Source organism: Ahaetulla prasina, chromosome 8, assembly GCF_028640845.1.
Source record: "Ahaetulla prasina isolate Xishuangbanna chromosome 8, ASM2864084v1, whole genome shotgun sequence".
NCBI lineage: Eukaryota > Metazoa > Chordata > Lepidosauria > Squamata > Colubridae > Ahaetulla > Ahaetulla prasina.
The window spans coordinates 35,224,167-35,248,538 of NC_080546.1; the positions used below are offsets into that span (position 1 = coordinate 35,224,167).

At 37.6% G+C, this 24,372-nt stretch overlaps 1 protein-coding gene across 4 annotated transcripts in view; it reads left to right on the forward strand.

Moving 5' to 3' along the window:
* Positions 1-24,372, forward strand: part of ZNF827 (zinc finger protein 827) — a 147,602-nt gene that overhangs the window by 40,559 nt on the left and 82,671 nt on the right. For all 4 annotated transcript variants that reach the window (XM_058192656.1, XM_058192653.1, XM_058192655.1 and 1 more), the window contains exons 3-4: positions 20,684-20,856; positions 21,812-22,292. In XM_058192656.1, coding sequence (XP_058048639.1) covers positions 20,684-20,856; positions 21,812-22,292 — 654 coding nt within the window. The remainder of the gene's footprint in view (positions 1-20,683; positions 20,857-21,811; positions 22,293-24,372) is intronic.

Sequence of the window (24,372 nt, forward strand, 5' to 3'; positions counted from 1 at the left end):
CATTATATACTTCCCTTCATTTTAAATCCAGAAATCATCAGCTGATTTTCTTTCCATTTTCAGCAAAAACGACCACAAAAAGATTTCTAGTCTTTTATAAAATGCTTATTGTTTTGTTCCTAATCTAACAGGCCATTCTTCATGTTCACAGTCCATTTCTCTATTGTGGGAACCTTCTGTATTGTCCCATCTTTATACATATAGGAGCAAGTATGTAAAAACAGTTGTGGGCAGACAGTTTTTTCTAACTGTCTGCCCATAAATCCTAATTTTAAAATGTGGTTTCATATGAATATTAATTTTTATAAATTTATTGCATCATTGTATGCATTTGTTTCCTGTCCTTTTTTTTTCTTTTTTCTTTTCTTTTTCACGTGTCCACCATGCATGATAAAATGTCCCTTCATGTTTTTCATATTTCCAAAGTAATTAGTCCCTTTATGCATCTGGAAAAATTTCTCTGGTTAGCTGTACCAATTTCTCCAGTGACCTGTATCTCTGGTTCATCATTTTACAACAATTCTCTTAAATTGTCAGAACAGTGTGAATTTTAAACTGTTTAACCACTTCCTCTCCTGTTAAAACCAAAGTTCTTCCCCTTGAACCTATTTTTTCTATTTCAAATCTCAATAAAAGTTTATACTTTTTAGCAATTGTGCTCAACATTTATACATAATTCATTTTTAAATTCCATTTTATGATATTATGTATCTGGCATTTTTAAATGTATATTAATCTTTCTCTTAATTCTGAAAACCATTGACAATGAAATGCCTCTGCAGTCAATTTTTTTCTCAATTTTCGCTTATGTTCTCCATTCTCTTGTACTAATAAATCTTGATATAGTAACTATTTTTCTTTGCCCATTGTCTCTGTACAATAAAATACTTCATGTGCTGATGGCAATAGAAGAATTTTTGGACAAAGACTGGGTCTGTATTTCCATATTCATATGTCGTGCTCCTGATAATGATTTTTGAAATCTACATTAACTTTGATTTTATCATATCATTTAAAAAAAAAACATGCCACCCAAACCATGTGCTTTTCTAGTTCCAGCATTCTCTTATTTCTCAACAATAGACATAACTTTCATCCAAACTAAGCGGAATATAAATCTAGATATACTGTATTTTTTTGCCACTGCTGAAAAGCTGCATCATTAGTCAAAACAGGTATTATTTGGGGGGAAAATCATTACATTAATTTTTACCACAGAAACTTCTCGATTATGATAATTGTAACTTTCCCCATCTTGACATTTTTCTTTATTTTACTTAGTGACATAAGTTTTTTGAAATAATATATAGTTCATGATTCATAGTAATCTATATATGTTTAATTTTTTTCTCAGTCTTAAAGATGTTTCTTTTTGAGCTTCCATCTCATATTTTTTGTTAACATGTTTGTTGTTGGTTATTTTAAATCTAGCCAACACATCAAATTCCTTTAGGGTTAATAATATTCTATTCCTCTTAAATGGTTTTCCAATATTAAAACTAAATCATATGAAACTGCCATTGGTTAGTATATTTCTTTCATCCAGCAATTTCACATAGATGCTAAATGTGAAGAGACTGACAGGCTCTGTAAAACTCTCCAAAGGGAGCTTTCTCCCTTTTCTTTTCTTCCATTAATAGTAACTGGAAGGAAGGAGAAGAATCATCATAAAACAATGGTCTAAATTCCCAATCCCTGTAGGTGGTCTAGAAGGACACTGTGATAGACACTATTGAAAGCTGCTGAGAGATCAAGGAGCATAAGGATTAATGCACCTGCTTTATTCTGAGTCAGTCAGCAGGGATAACAGAAGCTATATTGCTACTGAATTTGGCTTGCAACCTGACTGAAAGTCCAACTACTTTCTCAACAACCTTCCCTAAAAAAAGAAAGTTGAATGAGGTTGGTTTTTTTTGGAGGAGAACACCTTCAAAATTTGAGGGCTTCACTCCTCTCAAAGAGGCAGTACAGATTCAACTTGCAGGTCACCTCCCTTGCTGCCTTAATAATGCAGGAGGTACTTGCATTAAACAGGCAGTAGTCAAGCTAGACCAACTATAGAGTCTCTTAGCAATAGCACTTAAACTTATATTTTACTCCATAGTGTTTTACAGCACTCTCTGAATGGTTTACAGTGTTGACATATTGTCCCCAACAATCTGTGTTCTCATTTTACTGACCTCAGAAGGATGGAAGGCTGAGTCAACCGTGAGCTGTCAGCATCAAACTCTAAACTGTGGGCAGAGTTAGTCTGCAATACTGCATTCTAACCACTGTACCACTAAAGCTCTTGTCAACTTCCTCAAGACTTCCTCAAGGATCAACTCAAACTCATCCCAGGTCATTTCATAAGATGGAGGATTTGGTGAACCTGACCAGCTGGAACCTAAGAGTGGTTCTAAGCAATTTTATCTGCCAGGTAGTTAGTATATCGCAAGTAGCCGTACAGATGATTTTCTGACCTGTCTTTCTCATCAGGGACTGAGTTAACCTAAATAAGGCCATTGGATAGCTATCCCTATATGCATTAAGGGAGGAGAAATACTTACCTTTTTCTGCCCTTATTGCCATGAGATAATTCCAGATGTTTGATCGGACTTGCTCCCAATCTTCTTCCAGGGAGGCTTAAGCATTTCTTTTGGTGTTTCATCTCCTGGAGCTCCTCAGTAAACCAAGAGCCACCTACCCATTCCAAGCAGCAACTAAGTGTTGGCTGAACTATCCATTACATCTTCAGGAAACACCTTAACTTCCTCTGGGCCCATCTGGGGCAAGCCAGTCAAGTTGGCCTTATCTCAGAGAGGTGAGGTGTATGACACTATATTTTAAACATGAAATACCTGCCATGCCTCAAATAGAAATACAGCTCTTGTTAATAGCAAAGATGAATTATGGTATCAGCATACTGAAGGGGGAAACAGAATTTTGTAGTGTATGCTCCATAGAATCCATTTATCTCATTTTACTCCGAATAATACTCCATTTTTTTAAGTAGAAGGTAATACTGTTAAGAAGCAATTAATAAAATTGATAATAGGGAGACAAAATGTATGGAAAAAGGTGAACGTATTTTAATGTCGTCCATAAAATAAGAATTTATTCCTCCTTATGATTCAGATTGTTTAACATCTAATTGTCTAATACTGTTCCCATAAAATTTTAGAAATGCTATTCAGTGCTATTGTGAAAAGGGAAAACTTTTAAGAAATTTCACCAGAATTTATTTTTTAAAAGTAGTATGCTGGTTACATATTACTTTTGAGCATTGCCAGTTTTGAGCATTGCCAGTTTATTTCTGGTCTGCTATTATACAAACATTTTAGTAACCATAGCTTTTTTTCCATGATTAGCAAGAAAGTGGATTGCCACAGATTTCTGGACACCCTGCATAAATCTTGAAAGACATGTATGAAAGTAATAAAATCTGACATCCTGCAGTGAAATCTGATAATCCATACTGACAAGATGAAACAGTACCATCCATAATGTATAATATATGTAATGTTTTTATCCTGTTAAGATGTCTTTATATAGGCTAAAAGTAATAGATAAAGCAAAATATAATCAAACATAGTGAAAAAAGAAAGTCAAGCAAAGCATAAGGCATTCCAGGAATTATGAGATTCCCATTATCTCTTTCGTATTATTCTAAATTCTAAAAGGGCTAATGGAAATTCAAGAACTTTTGAAAGGCTACATTTTACTCATACAAGAAGGAATATTTCATGATCCATAAATTAAACATTAAGAATTGAAGTAGCTTTTATAAAAACACCATTGTTTTTTGTGCATACTGTCCACATTTATGCTCCTTTTTTTTTTTTGTTTACATTTATACCCCGCCCTTCTTCGAAGACTCAGGGCGGCTTACAGTATACTTGCACAAAGACCCAAACATCTTTCAGTGATAACAAGATTGTGTCCCTGGCCCCTTCCAAATTGTGCAGTGTTCCACCTGTTGCAATTATTTCCACATTCGCATAAGTGGTGGCACTCAAGACAACAGGAAGTCATGTCACGGGCATAGCTGAAGAGAGCGTTTGTTGTTCCTTTAAAACCATTTTCCTCTTCACTTTAGCAGGGAATTAGGCGGCTTATTATTCACAAACTCATGCTTATGCCATCTTTTACACACAAAGTAAATGTGAGCCTTGAACGAGGAGCATAACATAGAAACAGAGCTTAAAGATTAGGTAAAGGTAAACGTTCCCCTCGCACATATGTGCTAGTCGTTCCCGACTCTAGGGGGCGGTGCTCATCTCTGTTTCAAAGCCGAAGAGCCAGCGCTGTTGTCAGCATGAAGACTTCTCCGTGGTCATGTGGCCAGCATGACTAAGCGCCAAAGGTGCACGGAATGCTGATACCTTCCCACCAAAGGTGGTCCCTATTTTTCTACTTGCATTTTTTATGTGCTTTCGAACTGCTAGTTTGGCAGAAGCTGGGACAAGTCACGGTAGCTTATCCTGTTATGCGGCACTTGGGATTCGAACCGCTGAACTGCCAACCTTTCGATCGACAAGTTCAGCGTCTTAGCCACTGAGCCACCCCGTCCCTCTAGCTTAAAGATTATTCCTGGACAAAAATGCCAACATTTGGCAAATTCATACATGTTAAAAGTCCAGAACTTCTGAGGATTTTGAATATTGACTTCTAATTCATCTGGAAGACCCCAGGCTAGGGGCTGTATAAATGCTTCAAAAGAACCACTTTGAAATGCAAGGGAGCACATATGAAATACTGCATTTTGAATAGTTAAGGCGGCTGTGTCTTTTTCCAAGTTCTTGTGGATACTTCAGGAATAATAGGAAGAGCTGTGCGTGCACATGCATGTGGTTACGGCTGAAAGTAACTTGAAGAAAAGGCTTGTGTGTTTGTGTGTGTGTTTAAAATGCTTCATGTTCTTAACAGGCCATTTATGATAACTTGGATGAAAAGCAGGTCTAATGTGAAATGCATATACTTGATGATCTTTCAAAATTATCCCTTGTGGATTTAAGCTTCTTTGGTCACCTTTATTTCCCAATTCATCTTGAAAATATTTGAATAATGATGAGATGAATAAGATGAATGAGACAGTATTGTTTCTGGAGGTGATATGCTACTGTTGAAATACACAATGCTATGCAACATCCTCAACCCCCTTGCACTTATGATGCAATGTGTTGACTTGCATTTTCTACTTATGTTTAACATTATCCTGAACTTGCTGTAATGTGCCTACCAAATAGCAATTCTATATGGAAGTAGTACTGTCACAGTTATACATGATAAATAAAAAGAGCTCCAATGTAGATACTGCCTTATTGCAACAAAACAGTTCCCTGAAATAGCTGGTTGTGCTAGAGGTAAGACATTTTTAAGGTGACTTACAATGCTCACCACCTCCACTATTTCTACTTTTATGCCATTTTTTTGTGCAATGTAACAATGATGTATATGGTCACTGGCCTGTAACTGCCAAAAAAGCCCTTCTGACTGTAAGCAAGATTGCTGATAATAGTGAAAGAATCTAATTCATCATGTAGTTCAGAGTGGAGTCCCCAATCTTTGCCCTACATACTGTATATAAGAAATCCTGCCAATGTATTTCTTGAGGGAAATGACATCTATCTTATTGGCAGCTGGAAAGGACACATGCTATAGGGGCACGAGACCCAAGAAATAACATCCAGAAACTCATACAATAAAATATCTTATGCTCTGGTCATGAAAATAATAAATGAATTATGAGAGAGTATTTTCATAGCTAATATACATCCATTTCTGTACTCAGTTCAGTTTCTAACAGTTTTCTCCAACAGATACATATCTGACGTTTTCCTTCAAGTTGTATATCTTTGCAAGTAGAGTTGACTGTTACAAAGCATTATGTGTTTCAACAGCAGCATATCACCTCTTTTACAGACAATAATTCTTATATCATTAGTTCCAGTTCTTCCATATATTTTTTTAAAATTAAATATAAAATTTATCAGATTTTTTACGAATAAAAACACAAAATATACAAAAAATGAGATTAAGAAAGAAAACAGAGATTATTTTCTTTGTACCATTACAAACAGACACTAAATATCACTCCATGTCCTTTAAAATCATATGACATCGTTTGCTTCTTCCCCATTAAACCCTTTTAGAATGGGAATGCATGTAAAAGTGGACAAGGTGTACATAAATAGCTTAAGAAATTAAAAGTTAAGAATGTGTAACAAACAGATTTACATACTTTGTCAGGAAGACGATAACTATCACAATATCTTAACACTAAACTAAGAATGAACAATAGTAGAATACTAGCAATATTACTAATTACTATTACTAATTTAGTGCATAATAGAACAGATTATAAAATTGATTTGTTTATGGATTAAATAAGTATTTTTATAAAATATTGACAACCCTTATGGAGTTTTTCCTGAAAATGGATAGAAATTTATTGATGATTACTCAGTTTGCCAATTGAAATGCTTAAATATGGGAAGAACTGAAGTATGTAATGTAATACTAAAGGTGGTGGAGTGATATTAAGTCTATTTGTAATTGCTGTAAAGAACATCAGAGGTTGCTTCTTTAATTATCTTTTTTATTTTACGCGCTTTTTCTCTATCTTTTCTTTAAAAGGTTTTGTTTTTAATTAGTTTTAAATCTTTATTTTGTTACTTTTCATTGTGACATTGTCCCAGATTGAAAGAACACTCAGCAGATGATCTAGCTCAGGGGTGTCCAAACTTTTTTGAGTGAGGGCCAAATACAGAAAAATAAGCAAAGGCCCGGGCCACGGGGGTGGGGGGGGATGGGCGTGGCTTATTTTGGGGTGTGGCTTGGTGGTCATGTGACTGGTGGGCGTGGCTAACTGCTCATGTGACTGAGTGGATGTGGCTATGGGCATAGAAACTACTCAGAGGGCTAAAAAAAGTAATTTTTGACCAGTCCTCACACTTATGACCATCCTCACATTTATGCCCATTGCAGCATTTTTTTTTTTTTTTTTATAAAAAGTTTTATTTTTACAATCATATCAAATAATTCATCCAATGTACAGTTATATACAATTAGTCGGGCTTGCCCAGTCACCACCACCCTTTTTAACACTCTTCCCTCTTCTACCTTCTTTTACTTTCCAAACCTTCCTCTCCTTCTCTTATCTACATCCACTCCTCCCTCCACCCTACACCTTCCTTCTCCCTCTACTATCCCTCTTCCTTCCTCTTCTCCTCTTTCCTACCTCCTACTCTCTCTTTTCTCCCTCCCCACCGTTCTAAAATGGTAACTATGCAGACCCGACCCTACATTAATTATATTTCTTCAATAATCCCTGTACATTAACCATCACTCCATCTCTACCAAAACCCCCAATTCCCTCCCCTTACCCCCACCCCCACCCCGACTTCCCAGAACAAAATGCAGGGTATCAAAACTAACAATCATAATCCAAAATAATTCCTAAATTATAATCTTTAGTCACACCACACTTAGTCACACTCTCAATTCCCCTCTCCTTCAAAAATATATCTAATACAAAATATTTCCTAAATTTACTCATATGCTATTCGATATTTTTTTTTATCTGATACTTATTTTAAATATAATCAATCCACATTTTCCATTCTAAAATATATTTTTCTAGTATATAGTCTTTCAAGTAAGCGGAGATTTTTGTCATCTCTGCCAGATTTGATACTTTGAGTGTCCATTTGTTGTTTTGTTTTGTCCATTCTTCGATTGTAGGCATTTTTAACAACCATATCACTCATTTCACAACTGCTTCACAACTGGACAACAAACAGTATATAAGCCTAGTAAATTCATGTGTGGCCGGCCCACACACAAGAGGTAACATATTGACACATGATTACTGTGTGTATTTCTAACTCGCCTATAATGTGAAGAACATTGCTCTCAGTGGGAGCAGTGATGCTGTCCTTTGGATTGAAGGATGGCTGGGATGTCAGGAGAAAGTTTGGTGGTTGAGACACGAAGGACTTCACAGAGATGGCTATCAGTCATTCTGGATCTCAGTCTGCTTTTGTTCTGATTTAACAGAGAAAATGTTTGTTCACATATGTATGTTGAGCGAACAGGCTCATCATTCTTTGCATGGCGTCTCATCAGAGGAAACTTGGCATGATCCAAATTCTGATAGAAGTCAGGAGGAGAGAAGCTGATGTTGACTCTTCAGAGAATCATCACATTGCATTTCAATCAGTTCTAACTGCAGACTCTCCTCCACTTCTTCTGCATCCACCAGGAAGGGGGTCGAGAACAGCTTGATTTGTTTTTCAATGACAGAAAAATCTTGAAAACGCTGGTTGAATTCTGTCACGAGAGATGTAATTATAGAAACATATTTCTCCTTTTTAGCAGAAAGGTCTGCCTTTGGAAAAGCAGACTTGATTTCAGACAGCGCAGGGAAGTGTACAGCATTAAAGCTTCGTAGTTGTGTCTCAAACAGGCGGAGCTTTACACAGAAAACTTTCATGTGCGCATACAGGTGTGATACCAGCTGTTCTTTGCCTTGTAGGTTCTTGTTCAGTGTATTCAGATGATGAGTAAGATCAACTAAAATGCCAGGTCTGCCAGCCACAGAGGGTCACTCAGTTCATGAAGAGGTCGGTCCTTCTCTTTCAAAAAATTGTCGATTTCTGATCTCAGCGAATAAAACCGCTGCAGAACAGAGCCACGGCTGAGCCAGCGCACATCAGAGTGGTAGAGTACATCCCCGTATTCAGCATCCATGTCAGATAAGAAAGCTTGAAATTCCCTGTGGTACAGTCCTCTAGCTCGAATTATGTTGACAGTTTTTACAACAGTGTTCATCACATCGCCCAGCTGCACAGTCTTGGCACACAGTGCTTCTTGGTGGATTATACAGTGCATCCTAACAGCCTCACCTCCGCTCTCTTTTACCTTGACGCACACCATGGATGCCATTCCTTTGCGCTCACCCGTCATGGCCGGAGCTCCATCCGTTGTTACTCCACAGAGCTTGTCCCATTTAAGCCCCATCTTTTCAATTGCCTCTGACACAGCGTCAAAAATATTTCCACCTGTCGTTGTGCCTTTTAGGCTCATCATATCAAGCAGCTCCTCCGCACAGCAAAATTATCATCGACTCCCAAAAAAATTAAAAGCTGTGCGGTGTCTGTGGCGTCTGTGCTCTCATCGCATGCTATCGGTAAAATCAAAAGCACAAGCTTTCTCTCTCAGCTGAAGTTTCAGGTTAGCTGACAAGTCCTCGATTCTCCGCACCACTGTATTTCTGGATAAGGTCACGTTGTTGAAATCCTGCACTTTTTCCGGGCACATTACTTCTGTGACTTTGATGAGGCACTGCTTTATGAAATCACCGTCTGAGAACGGTTTGCCATGCTGGGCAATAAGTTTTGCGACTTCATAGCTTGCTGCTGTGGCATTTTCCTGTATTTTGTTAGCACGAAATAAACACTGTTGTTGAGCTTGCAGGCTAGCTGCCATTTGCTTGAATTTCTGTGCTCGTTTGGCACCTGTGTACGATGCGTAGCTCTGATGCTTGGTCTCATAGTGCCGATGGACATTATACTCTTTCATCACGGCAACATCTTCATTGCAAATCAAACAGACACACTTTCCGTTGATTTCTTTAAAGAAATATTCATTTTCCCACCGTGTTTGAAATCTTCTACACTCACTTGCTATCTTGCGTTTCTTCGGTGCTGCCATTTCTGGTGACTCGTGGTAAATAGACTATATCAGAGGCCTGAAAACCTGGGACATTACAATACAGATGGATACAGTCAGTCTACTAAAAAGCAACAATATGTGGATATCATCTTCAATTAAGGGGGGAAAATGTTTCATATTCATTCATCTTGGCCAGGGGTGTCCAAACTTGGTCCCTTAAGACTTGTGGACTTCAACTCCCAGAGTCCCTCAGCCAGCAAAGCTGGCTGAGGAACTCTGAACTGAAATCCACAAGTCTCAAAGAGACCAAGTTTGGACACCTATTCTAAACTCTCGATCATCCCTGTTGCTTCTCTCCAAATGTATCTAAATTGGTCTCAATCCATATTTGTGGTACTCAAAATTGGACCCTGTACTGAAAGTAAAGAATGATTAATGCAGAAAAAAGACCTATTTCTGATAATGCAAGATAAAATACATTTGCATTATTTATATCGCAGCCATTATTTATTGAATTTATATGCCTTCCATCTCTGTGATAATGCAACTCTGGGCATCATGTTATATGGCTGAGTCACATTCAGTTTGTAGTAACATAACAACATGCAATTCAATTTTCTTGATGAGTACCATTGATAGCTGGGGAATTCTGGGAGCTGAAGTCCACCTACTTTAAAGTTACCGAGTTTGTGTGTCCAATCACACCTGGCCAATAAAGAATTCAATTCAATTCAATTCTATTCTATTCTATTCTAATTCTATTTGTTTTTAATATCCCCCAAAATACTTCATTCTGTAGGACGGTGGGTGGGTGGGTGCTGACTTTATACAGAATCTGTATAAAGGGAAAAACCAATACCTCTGAGCATCTGTCGAGTAACCTGGACTCCCAGGGTATGACCTTCACTCTTTGGGGTCTGGTGTTCTCCCCAGGAATTTCCACCCAGAAGCATCCAAAAGAAAGAAGTTTATCCAAAAATTAAGATACCCCCTCGGGGGTGTCCCCTAGTCCGGCTATTCCTTTTCAAGATAATTGCAATTCTCCCATCGAGGCCCACCTGGATACTTTTGTTTTTCTCTCCAGACCGGGAGAAGGAAGAGGTACAGGAGAGGGATGCTTATGGCTCCTGCAGGATCAGCCCGGAGGGATTTAGGGTGAAAAGTGGTGGCTGCAGGCGCCGCCGAGTGGTTTGTCTTGGCAAGAGGCGGCGGCGGCGGCTCAGTATCGGAGGTAGCCATAGAAACCGGCACAGCACCATAGCAAACTGGATCCTTCCTTCCCCGGGACACAAGGAGGAGGAGGCAAGACTGGCGGATCCGCTCCGCCCGTCGGTCAAGCTGCGTCAAGGGCTGCAGCGGTAGCATGGTGCGGTAAAAGCAAGAGGAGGAGGAAGAAGAGGAAGCGCCGGGAAGGGAGGCAGAGCCCGCAGTCTCCGGGCCGGAGGAGTCGGGCCTTGGTTGCTGCCAGAGGAGAGCAGGTGGGGCAGCGGAAGAGAGCAGCAAGGCGGCGATCAGCCCCAGGCTGGCGATTCGAGCCCTGCAGATTGGAAGAAGCGCGGGGAAAAGAGGGTTTCTTTGAAACTGGAAAACCCGGAAGATACTCGGATCCTTCCCGGCAGACTCCTGGTTCCGCTTCTGCAGAAGCCAGAAAATCCGCCTTGCCCAGGTTTTCAAACCCTGGAAAGACTTTGGCTCGGATTTGGGTTTTGCATTTCTTATTCCTGAGATTTCTTCTTGCGCCGCCTAGCAGTCCGCTCATTTCCACCACCCTTAGAAATGGAGCGCTCCCTTTTTCCCCTGTCTAGACGGCAGGCGCTGTTAACCCTCCGAGCTTTTAACTCGGGATTTGCGCGGAATTTACTTCAGTGCAACCAAGGCGCGTGGATTGATGTGTCCAGTTCGTGCAACACGCCCAGCAGGATTTTTCCCCAATTGCATATTGGTTTGATCAATGCATTCCTTTGATTTAAAATTCCACCCAAGCCTCCAATTTTACACGGATTAAAAGACTGTCGGGTCTCTCCTTTTGGTGACGCTGCTTTCGCTTGCTGCCTCTTCGCGCTTGCTGCCGCCTCCCCCTCGCCGTTATTCCCACCCGAGGAAGGCGAGACAGAGCTGCTGGGCGGGCACGGCCAGCAGCCTCTTCGCGCTGCCGCCTCCCCCCTCGCCGTTATTCCCACCCGAGGAAGGCGAGACAGAGCTGCTGGGCCGGGCACGCCAGCAGCCTCTTCGCTTGCTGCCGCCTCCCCTTCGTTATTCCCACCCGAGGAAGGCGGACAGAGCTGCTGGGCCGGGCACGCCAGCAGCCTCTTCGCGCTTGCTGCCTCTTCGCTTGCTGCCGCCTCCCCCCCCCTCCCTTCGTTATTCCCACCCGAGGAAGGCGAGGACAGAACCCCTCCTCACCTGTTTCTCGATGGCGGCCCGAGGTAGAACTGCTGGGGGCAGGCACAGCCAGCAGCCTCTTTCCCGCTCGCCTCCTCCTCTGCCCCCTCCCTTCATTATTCCCCGCCCATGGGGAGGAGCATGACCTACTTGGCCTTAAAAGGGCCATTTTAAATTATAGTTCCAGAATTTGCTGCGGGCCAAAAAAAACTGACCCGCGGGCCGCAGTTGGCCCGCGGGCCGTAGTTTGGACACCCCTGATCTAGCTGCTCTTTGTAGCTCTAAATGTGTGCTCAAGAATGGGGTTCTTGGGTCGAATCCAGTGTCCATCAGGCAGACTCCATCTGAGAACGAGAGCTTGATGTTTCAGAATGAGAGGTTGATGTTTTTTCCTTGGTCCTGGCACTTTATTTGCAATTCAGTCACAGATTCTCCTGTTGGTATCCTCATGAGGAGGAGCCTTATGGAGCACATGTGGGCAATTTTTTGGTTTCTTATCCAGAAAAACTCTGCTGGTCTGGGCTTGCTGCCAGGTTACTGATCTTGGCCTCAGTATCATCACTATTCTTTGGAGATGCTTCAACTCGCCATTTTTCCCATCTGGAAGTATTCCCCCCCACTTCTATATATTTTTCTTTAAATGACTTATTTATTATCTGAGTGTATGTTCGATTGCAAATGATTGTGACCCTGATTGCACTATGTGAATGAATTGCAACCAGCCTTCCAGCCAGCATGCTCTGTCCCTCCATAAAGCCTCTCTTTGTAACCACTCTTACATGTAAGGCTAGTACAGTACTGCTGCACTAAACTGCAGTCACCTGTGAGACATGACAAAATTAAGAGGAAAAATGGAGCTTTTAGGAAAAGGTCCAGGTAGAATATACCTTTTGTGTTTCATAAGTAGGGCTCTGTTCATGGAGTCTGTGAGGAGCTACCCTGAGTACTTGGTTTATAGCTGACAGATGGCTCTACTTCAGTTGTCTATTATAGCATATACCCATTAGTAGATGGCTTTCTCCTCACTTTCATAAATCATCTCAAGTTTCAGGATAATCAAACCTGAACTATGAGACCATGAGTAAAGCTCTCAAAAGCTTTCAGATCTAGATTGTAAAGTCAGGTTATATCTAAAGGTTATGAAATAAGAAATTATGAGGTTATATAATATGTTTTTCATATTGGCAAGATACAAGGTTGTGGAAATCTTTTCAAATGGGTGTTTCAAAAGGCATATAGTGAGTACAATGTATTGCTCTTCGAATTGTTAAAGCAAATTGTGTCTTTTTCTGAGCTTGTGCAGCTGTTTTCACACACTGAAACAGCTTGGAGTGGCTTGAAATAAGACAAGCGTAACCACAGTTAGTCCCCAATTTATTACCATAATTGAGCCCAAAATTTCTGCTGCTAAGCGAGACAGTTGTTAAATGAATTTTACCCCATTTTACCACCTTTCTTGCCACCGTTGTTAAGTGAATCACTGTAGCTGTTAAGTTAGTAACATGATTGTTAAATGAATTGGGCTTCTCCATTGACTTTGCTTGTCAGAAGATTGTAAAAGGTGAGCACATGATCCCAGCGATACTACAACTGTCATGAGTCAGTTGCCAAGCATCTGAATTTTTATCACATGACCATGGGATGCTGCAATGAACATAAATGTGGAAAACGGTCATAAGTCACTTTTTTCAGTGCCGTTGTAACTTTGGTCACTAAATGAACTTTTGTTAAGTTGAGGACTACCTATGTTTCAAAAGTGCCTTTACATGCTCTCATACATTACTTTCAAATGATTAGTATAGATTTACTGGAAGGCTGTGTCTAGTATTGCCTAATGATTTCCATGTATGTATGTGTATGTGGTATGTGTGTCTACATACAAATATATAACACACATTCATACATAGAGCACTAACTTTGTACGGGTTGCTTAGTATATTTTTAACTATATTATGCATAGGAATTTAGGTAAGTTTCACATGTTCTCGCACAGGTTTTATTCACCTTCCCTGATGCTAAAAGGGATTGTCAAAAGCACATTCAGAGAAAGGCCATATTATAAATCAACATATATGCATTTTAAAAGTAAAAATGTAACTTCTTTTGATCTCAATAAATTTTACTAAGAATTATATTAAACATATAGAATAAATGCAAGAACCTAATACAAAAATATATTTTAAAAAAGAAAAAAAGAAAATTAAAACGTGCAGAGAAAATTGCTCACAAAAAGAGAAATAATAAAAAGAAACTTTTCCCTTCATTGCCAGCAAGTATATTCAACAATAACTTTATCACTCTTAAATATAATGAAATATATTCTATAACTTACCCAGTTTTCTATAAATTCATCTGTAAATTTTCAGCTCTGTATTTATCAGCAAAGATGAAGTAAAAATAAACAAAAATACCTAATAATTTAGGTATTGTTAGGTATTTTTGTTTCCATTTAATCTAATATCCTTCATCCCTCTCTTTAATAATGAAAATCTAATCTCAATTAACAATTAAACACTACAAAATTGATGTTCTTCTCTTTCTTCTTCACCTTTGGTTATCACTTCAGGTGTCCTCGGGGACTTCTAAAATTCTGGTCCTTGCTCTTTTGGTGGCCTAAACCATTGTTATTTGATGCTGTCGTAGTATGTCTTTAATGTTGTCTCTCCTATCTTCTTCTGGGTTTACCTTGTGTTCTTTGACCTTCACTTTTTATATGCCTTGTACAGTATGGAATCCCAAGACATCCCCTCCAGGTGGATAAACCACTTTATTTGCTGTTTGTATATGTAGTTTAAGATTGGTTCTATGCCGATTCTTTCTCTTATGATCTCATTTCTAATATTATCTCTTCTGGTCATTCCAGCAACTTTCTTCAAACATCTAATTTCCCTGGTGACTAACTTTTGTTTATGTTTTTTTGTAAGTATCCATGTTTGGCGCTTGTAACATAGGGTGAGGATGAATATGCTTTGTATGAGACGCTTCTTTGTACTGATCTTAGATTGAACTGCCTTATGTTGTAGGAGTGGACAAACTGCCCCAAAATGTGATTTGCCTAACTGCATCATATGCTAATTTCTTCCGTTTTACTATCTTTGGTGAATGTTCCTAGATATTTGAACTTTGATACTTATTTTATGCTTGTTCCTTTTATATGCTATGTTTAAGGCAGAGATCTCCAACCTTGGCAACTTTAAGACTCGTGGAATTCTGGGAATTGAAGTCCACGAGTCTTAAAGTTGCCAAGGTTGGAGACCTCTGGTTTAAGGTATGCTTTTTTCTTCTGATTGCCATTATTTCTGTTTTCTCTTTGTTGATTCTCACATTATTTGTTTTGTATTTCTGGTTCATAGCCATAAGATGTTATTGCAGTTTCTTAGCTGTACCATTATAGTTACAGTTTCTCAGCTTCTTGGATGATAAGCGAAATGTTTTCAAAGAAAAAATAAAGTCCAGTTGCCCTTTGGAAAAAGCACCTTTGGGACAATTTTTTTTTTTTTATTCAAAAAGTTTTACAGAAAAAAATTTTTTTCCCCCCTTTCCCCCCAACCCCCCTCCCTTCACTAATACCCTCCCCTGTCCCCCTGGCTTCCCGGAACAAGCACAAGGTATAGTTAAAAATAAGACAAACATATGCTAAGAAAATTTTCTCCCAAAACTATTATACCAATTTTCCTTCTCTAGCTCTGACTTCCTCCTAACATAACCAAAATCCTTCAAAAAATAAAAAATAAAATAAGAATTAACAATAGTAAAATATATAAATCAATAGAACAAATTAATCCTAAAGTATTTAAAACCAACTAAAGCATAAAAATCCAATCCAATTCAAAAAATATGTCCCTTATAACTTCTATAACCATATAATTTCCCCCCCATGTCTTTCTTACATAAGATCTTTTGAAAATATTCTATTTAAAATTTAGTGCAACACCTTATAAAATTTCAATACAGAAAATTACAATATCTATTCAACTTTAGTCCTTCCTCATCAAAATCCAGTATAGATCCAAATATCTAGTCTTTTATGATAGATATAAAACATATAATCAACCCATTTCTTCCAGATTCCTCACAAATTGTCTTTCCGGAACAAATTGTCTTTCCGGAACCTTTGGGACAATTATGACCTGAATGAATGAGAATATCACTTCTGTGAATATCAAAATAAGGAACAAATTCTGAAAATCTGCTGTGCGTATCCTGTTGAGACACTGCTTTAAAAAAATACCATTTTTATCTGCAGGTGCTACTTTAATATCAATTAAATAAGTTCAGGTTTACAGAATTATAGATAACTTACTACAACAGTCTCAATTCTGAACATGTAAAGCAAACTTTTCCCACTCTTTCTAATGAGTGAAGAAGTTTGAATATTGCAGATTTTTGCACATAGTTTAACAGTAACATTAATGGCACAATGTTTTTGAGTGAATAGTTTTTGGCTATTTTTACTAGTAATTAAATGGAAACCTTTCAATAACAAGCACAATATGATTGTTTAGGATATATAACATTTCCTATGAAGAAACCAGTCTTTGAATATATTTTCCCTAGGAGAAGGAATTTCCCACTTCTGCTTCTTACTAATTAATTGGCTTATTATCACTTGATACAGGTAGTCCTTGACTTACAACCATTCATTTAGTGATTGTTCGAAGTTACAACAGCACTGAAAAAAGTGACTAATGACCATTTTCACCCTTACGACCGTTACAGCATCCCTATAACATGATCAAAATTCAGACTTTGACAGCTCATATTTATAATGTTTCCCAGGGTCCTGTGATCACTTTTGTCACCTTCTGATAATCAAAATGAATGGGGAAAGTGGATTCACTTAACATCCGTGCTACTAACTTAACAGCGGCAGTGATTCACTTAACAACTGTGGTAAGAAAGATCATAAAACGGGGCAAAACTCATTTAACAACTGCCTTGCTTAGCAAACGAAATTGTGGACTCATATGGTCGTCAGTCTACAATTATCTATAACTCACTTTCCAAAGTGGGCATTTAAAATCAAATACCTAAATGTATTAAGCCTGCTTCTTTAAATTATTATTTTTTTAAAATAATTTTATTAAGCATTTTTCACCTTTAAAAACAGAAAAACAGAAAAAAAAACAATAAAAAACAAGACAAACATAAAAATGTATCACATTTTTACAGCCTTCCGTGCCGGCATGTGTATTCTGCTTTTGTAATTCGCTCTTCTACTTTACCTTTCTATCCTTTATAACAACTATAACAGCCATTTTAACCATTCTAGTTACATATATTTACATTATACTTACGCAATCTGTAATTTGACTTTGACAGTAATTGATAACTTTATTATCTAATCAATATTTATTTCAAACTGCTTCTTTAAATCAATTTACTTAGTAGTAAATCCCAGAGAATCTTTGGGCCTCCAAATATACATAAACAACATAATTCTGGGGAAAAAAGACACATATATCCATGATCTTTAATGAGCAGAAAATAGAGAGTGACCTCCAACGACAAAGCCATGCTTTTAATAGATGTTCCTTGCAATTAGAGTTCAGCTTAAGGTTTCCTTTCAACCTGAGGTAACTTCTTCTCTTTGAAATAATCATTTTGTTATCTCTCAGTCTACCTTATAGGTTTGTGTTGGAATAAATGCAGAAGGGAACCCCATATGTGCTGCCTTGACCTCCTGCGGAAAAAGGGAATATTTCAACATTTAAATTGAATGACTGTGCATATAGGTGTCCATGAAGGAGTGCAACAATGAAATGTACATTATGATACTCCGATGCAAAAGATGCCTAGCTGCAAGTACCTAAGGATGTAATTTGTGTCATGACATCCTTTTTTGCAGCAGATGTCTATGGATGGGTAATATATTGGGATGCTAAGCCAGATTTACTACTCTGGTCATTAAAAAAAAATCAAAGTACTTAAATTTAAGTAAAATTTAAGTAAAATGAGGACCCAGATTGTTGGGGACAATATACTGTTGTTTCTAAACCACCCGGAAAGTGCTATAAAACACTATGGAGAAGTAGAGTACATAGGTTTAAGTGCTATTACTATTGTTACATCATATTGGCATTCTTTATAGGGTAGCACATATAGGAAATTACAAGAACATGCAGCTTTCATCACGTGAGCTATAGTGGCCCAGTGGTTAGAATGCAGTACTGCAGGCTACTTCTGCTGACTACCAGCTGCCAGCAGTTCGGCAGTTCAAATCTTACCAGCCCAAGATTGACTTAGCCTTCCATTCTTCTGGGGTCGGTAACATGAGGACCCAGGTTGTTGGGGGCAATATGCTGATACTAAACTGCTCAGAGAGGACTGTAAAGCACTATGAAGCAGTATACTGTATAAGTCTAAGTGCTATTGCTGTTGACTCCAAAACACTAGAACTAGTAACATTTCAGTTTTTCAAATAAGACCAACAGCTGATGAATGCATTAGGCATTGGATTTCAATATTCTGAGAGTATGCCACTGATTTTGGCAGTTTTGAAAATAATCAGATATCCTTTCAGCAGTCACAGAAATATTTTCTGTTGCTACAGTAACATTGTAAACTTAAACATAACAGAACTAGAAATGTGCAATGTAATGTCAGATGGTTAATTATGTCAATGTAGTGGGCAGAATCCACACATCTCTTTAGATGCTAAGACTTAACCTGATGATTATCTCATAAAGTTATTACGCTTTTTCATCTAGTTCCAAAACTATCTCTTGCCTTGATAACATTTGCAGCAGTGGCATCTAACAGTCTCATATATAAAGGCAAAACTTAATAGATAGGTTCTATTTGTAGAAATAGAATTAGAAATAAATTATCATAATAATATACAAATCAACCTGTTGAAAGAAGAGTCTGGAATTTTTTTTTCCTGTTTTTTATTTTGATTCATGTAATTCGAACGTGCCCAATTAAATGGTTAATTGATGCATAAATCAGCAACTCTTTTTGGCCCCAGATACTATGTTACAATATTACACAATGGCATAAAATCCTCTGTGAATTGGCAAAATCTTACAGCAAATTCACACCCAAATTTTATAACAACTGAGAGAAAGAGTGCTGAACATTCCATGTGCATTTGATGTTTTCATGATGATTTTATTAGAGATCAATATTATACATCAACTTTCTCATTACTGTTCCATAAGAGATGGGTTCACACATACTAAGTCAAAATCGGATTACATTGCAGTTTACAGTTAAATAGCAATAGCACTTAGACTTATATACCTCTTCATAGTGTTTTTACAGCCCTCTCTAAGTGGTTTACAGAATCAGTATATTTCCCCCAACAATCTGGGTCCTCATTTTACCCACCTCAGAAGGTTAGAAGGCTGAGTCAACCTTGAGCCTGTTAGTTGTTATGGCTTGTCTTGCTTATACTACAATCTAGATTAGTATTATACACTAATTAATTCAATCCATTTGTGATGTATTGGGCTCAATATGGGTCAAAAATCACAATTTGACCTAGGCTAAAAGAAAAGGCATATCATGGTTTTCTTTTGCCTTTGTATGTGAGATAAAAAAGTTAAAATTTCCAGTTTTGCTTTGTAATAAACTAGAGACACACACTTCAATTTTAGTTTTATTGGAATATCTTCAAAGAACTTTACTTTTAAGTTATCCAGGAAGTACGTAGAATACCATTCTGGATTAAATTTGACAATGTAGGCATTGTTGTAGAAACTAGTGTAGATGAGACTTCATTATATTAAAATGTAAAAATGAATTCTTAATTTGGGTGAAGTGAATCTTCTGCCCTACTAGATAAGGGGCAACTTGCAGGATTCTATTCTAGATTTTCAATAAACCAACAAAGAGGAGGAAGAAAATTTCCTCTGATATTAATCTTCTTTGATGATTTTACGATCTCTGTCCATGAAAAAGAAGCAGCACTCTATACGTTCCCCTTTAGCTAGAGATGCTAAATTTAACTTGCTTAAGTTACTCTAAAATAAATTATTTATATGTACATAAAGAGCAGATTTTTGGACTGTGTTGTGTTGGTCAAGTTAATTTTTGTATCATTACTGCAGTGACAAAACAGTTGAACAAAAACTAACTAATACCTTTGTCTGATGTGAAATTGAAGTCTTAGATTTTTCAGAATGAAACCAGTCATCAAGAGTGATTTTGAATCTCTCGATACTAGGCGTGGAATATATCACCATCTTAACTTTGATCTTAAGTCAGATTTGGGGGTACCTAATAATGTTTTATTGTTTCTTGGTGTGTTGCAAATACTGAAGTGAAAAAAGGCACTTTTGTAATGTTACATAGATCAAGACCTGACAAATTAGCTGTGAATTATAAGACAGGTAAAGAACAGTAGCATCCTCTGCTGGTTGTCCAAAGTATGATTGGGCCCTCTCCTGTATTCTTTAGTATTGGGTTGGGTTTTGGGATTTTTTTTGGACCATTTGATTTTCCATGTCAGAAAAATGGGGATTAAAGGACCACTGCATTTAATAAGATTTAAAAGATTATAATATATATAAAGTTGTGGCTTCAAAGTTCTGTATCCAAAGGCAAATATAAAAAATACTCAGTTTTTCATAAAGTTGAAAAACTGTAAAATGGAAATAAATTCATGATAAATTCCTTCTTTTCTTTTCTTTTTTCTAAGCCTCAGAAGAAGAAAGTGGGAAACCTTTCCAATGTCCAATCTGCGGTTTGGTTATAAAAAGGAAGAGCTACTGGAAACGGCACATGGTGATCCATACAGGCTTAAAAAGTCATCAGTGTCCCTTGTGTCCATTTCGTTGTGCACGAAAAGACAATTTGAAGTCACATATGAAGGTAAGGCTGGTAAATTCTGTTATTTAAGAAATTTAAAATTGTTGCTGGGGATTTTAAAGGAACTCTTAATGAAAAGCAGTGTAGTTTTTATAATGTAATTGTTATAAATTCATTTTATCGGCCAGAAGAATTGAGAGATATTGGGTTTCACTTTGGATTTGTTCAAGCAGAGGGTAGATGCGAGTTTCTCAAGATGGTTCTAATGTGAATTTTTACATTGAGCAAAGAAGTGGACTTGGTATCTAAATTGCCTTTCCAACTCTATGATGTTATAATCTAACTACTACTATCTTTGAAAAAAATATTTACTAATTTTTAGCAATCATCAAATAATGTGTCTTTAAATGGATATGTATGTGCGTGTATGTGTGTACACGGACACAGGTATATTATACACATCCTAGGAAATACTTGTTTTTGGATATAACTTGGGAATCAATGAGCTTTGCAGCATGGTGGTTAATAATTTGATGATTTTTATTCAGTGATTCTTGGGCAAATGTTCATATAGCCAAATATTCATAATTAAATTCTTATATATAGAAGGACAGCCACTTTGAGCTCTGTAGGCTGATCTTCTCTGTTAAAATCATTGAGTTCCTCAAATGAAATGTACAGAACATTATAAGAAAGAAAAATTAGGATAGGAAGGAAGATGATAAATCAGTAAGTGATAACTAGCCTGATGATCTATATATGTATTTTAGATGATAACTCCAATAATCTCTTATCAATGGCTTTGTCAATTGAATCTTATGAGAATTGTAATACAGAATATACAGAATGTCAGTTTACTGAATATACATCTCTTCTACTGACTCTTTTTCTACTTTCTCACAGTCCTTGTAAGATTCTATCTATACAATTCATTTCCAGATCTCTATGATCTTAACGAGGGATTTGTATTTATTTGAGAGATATGCTGTTATCCCTGTTGTTGTTATTACTGAATTAGGTTCACCAACACCAGGACCGGGGAGAGACATTTCAGTGCCAGCTGTGTCCATTTACTTCCTCTCGCCATTTCAGTCTGAAACTCCACATGCGTTGCCACCAACACTTTCTGAGGACAGAAGCCAAAGTGAAGGAAGAGATTCCAGAAATGGATGTCAAGGTCTCACCACTACTGAGTGACAACTCCAGAATGGGTCAGGAGGTAGATGGAGGAACAGACCATGTAGGGACTACTGCTGCCTCTAGATCTCCTGATGCACTTGGGCAGGTGGGAACTACCATCCCACCTCTGCTAGTCAAAGAAGAACCCAAAGATGACAGCAGTGCCCCTAGCCCCTCTTCAGCCCTCAATGTTGTTGACAGAATTGCCAACAGTACAAAGCTAAAAGACTCCATTGACTTTGTGACCAATACAGCATCAGCACTTTTCAGTCAGGATATATCAGTCAAGATGGCTTCAGATTTTCTTATGAAACTTTCAGGTAAGGATAAACCAAACTTTTTTCTCTTTAGGTTGGGTCATTTTCTTATGGTTTTTTTTATACCATGAAAATTATAGCCTCTTCAAGATATTAAAATATATTTCCAGGCATCTTAAATCACCTGTACCCAACCAGTGGTCTGGATGCCTCATGCAGCTTAGACAGCTAGTAATGCGGCCCCACAAACTTTTTAACATTATATGATTTTATAGTATAAAACTTTATTACGTATTTTATATGCAGCCCAAAAAAGTTACTTTTCATTCAGTGTGACCCAGGTAAGCCAAAATATTGGACACCCATGTCTTAAATGCTTCTTTTCCCTCAAAATAATGCATTTAAATGCATAATGAAATTTTGCATTATGCATACATAATTATTTTCAGGATTGCCTTTGGATGCCACCAGTATCCCACAGCACTAAGAAAGAGTTTTTTAGGAGTAAAGTTCGTTGTTTGGCAAATGGATGTCTACAACTGATCCTATCAACTAACATAACTATTTTGGTAGCTGTGCACTGTGGACACTTTGTGCCCAAAAGGTTCTCTACACTGTGCATCTAAAAGCACTTTAGCTTGTATCACCAAGAATTTTATCATAACATTTGAAGAAGTACAAAATTCACAGAATAGCTAAATTTAAATCTCAGTATTACTCCAAGAAGAACAAGGAGGGCAGTTTCATATAGGAATGCATGATGCTTTATTAAACACTTCAAATATTTGGTGTTTTGGAAATGAACCTCGGTGTGTTCACTGTTCATCTCCTGAAGTGATAAGAGTGTTTTTGTGTCCCTATCCTATTTTTTGACAATGAATCTCAGCTGACTTTCCCCATTTTCATTTTTTTTTTAAAAAAAGTAAATTGTAGTGAAATTATTCCTCAAGAGGAGGATAGGAAGAAGTCAAGGCACCATGATATCTTGGCTTTTGAAAAGGGGGATAACTTAAAAATAGGATAAAACAAAAGTTCCTACCAATGGGAAACTACTTTACCCTGCAGTTTTTGTTTTGTTTTTTATTTTATTTATTTTATTTATTTGTCAAACACAACAGTGTATGTAAGTATAAGCATGAAGTAACCATACGAATTGGATACAATCAAAGGGAACATTAGGACAGGAACGGTAGGCACTCTGGTGGTCTTATGCACACCCCTTACAGACCTCTTAGGAATGGGCTGAGGTCAATGGTAGACAGTTTTTGGTTAAAGCTTTGGGGATTTTGGGAAGAGACCACAGAGTCAGGTAGTGCATTCCAGGCATTAACAACTCTGTTATTGAAGTCATATTTTCTACAATCAAGATTGGAGCGGTTCACTTTAAGTTTAAATATATTGTGTGCTCGTGTATTGTTGCGATTGAAGCTGAAGTACTCTTCAAAAGGAAGGACATTGTAGCAGATGATTTTATGAGTTATACTTAGGTTATGCCGAAGGTGATGGAGTTCTAAATTTTCTAAATCCAGGATTTCAAGTCTGGTAGCATAAAGTATTTTGTTGTGATCAGAGGAGTGGAGAACTCTTCTTGTAAAATATTTCTGGACACGCTCAATTGTATTAATGTCCGAAATGAGGTGTGTGTTCCAGACAGGCGAGCTGTATTTGAGAATTGGTCTAGCAAATGTTTTGTATGCTCTGGTTAGTAGTGTAATCTTTCTGGAGAAGAAGCTACGCAAGATTAAGTTTACAACTCTTAAAGCCTTTTTGGCGATGTAGTTGTGGTGGGCTTTGACACTTAGATTGTTTGATATGAAAACTCCAAGGTCTTTGACGGAGTGAGGGTCATCTACAAGGTAATGACCATCCAGCTTGTATTTAGTGTTCTAATTCTTTTTTCCAATGTGTAAGACAGAGCATTTGCTGGTTGAGATTTGGAGTTGCCAACTTTTTGACCATTCCGACACAAAGCCAAGGTCTTTTTGAAGGGTAACTGCATTGTTGGTAGTGTTAAATAGTTTAACATCATCGGCGAAGAGAACACAATCACAGAGGTCATTAATGTATAATATGAAGACTGTTGGTCCTAGAATGCTGCCTTGGGGGACACCGCTATTGACAGGAGCGGGATTTGCGCTGGCTC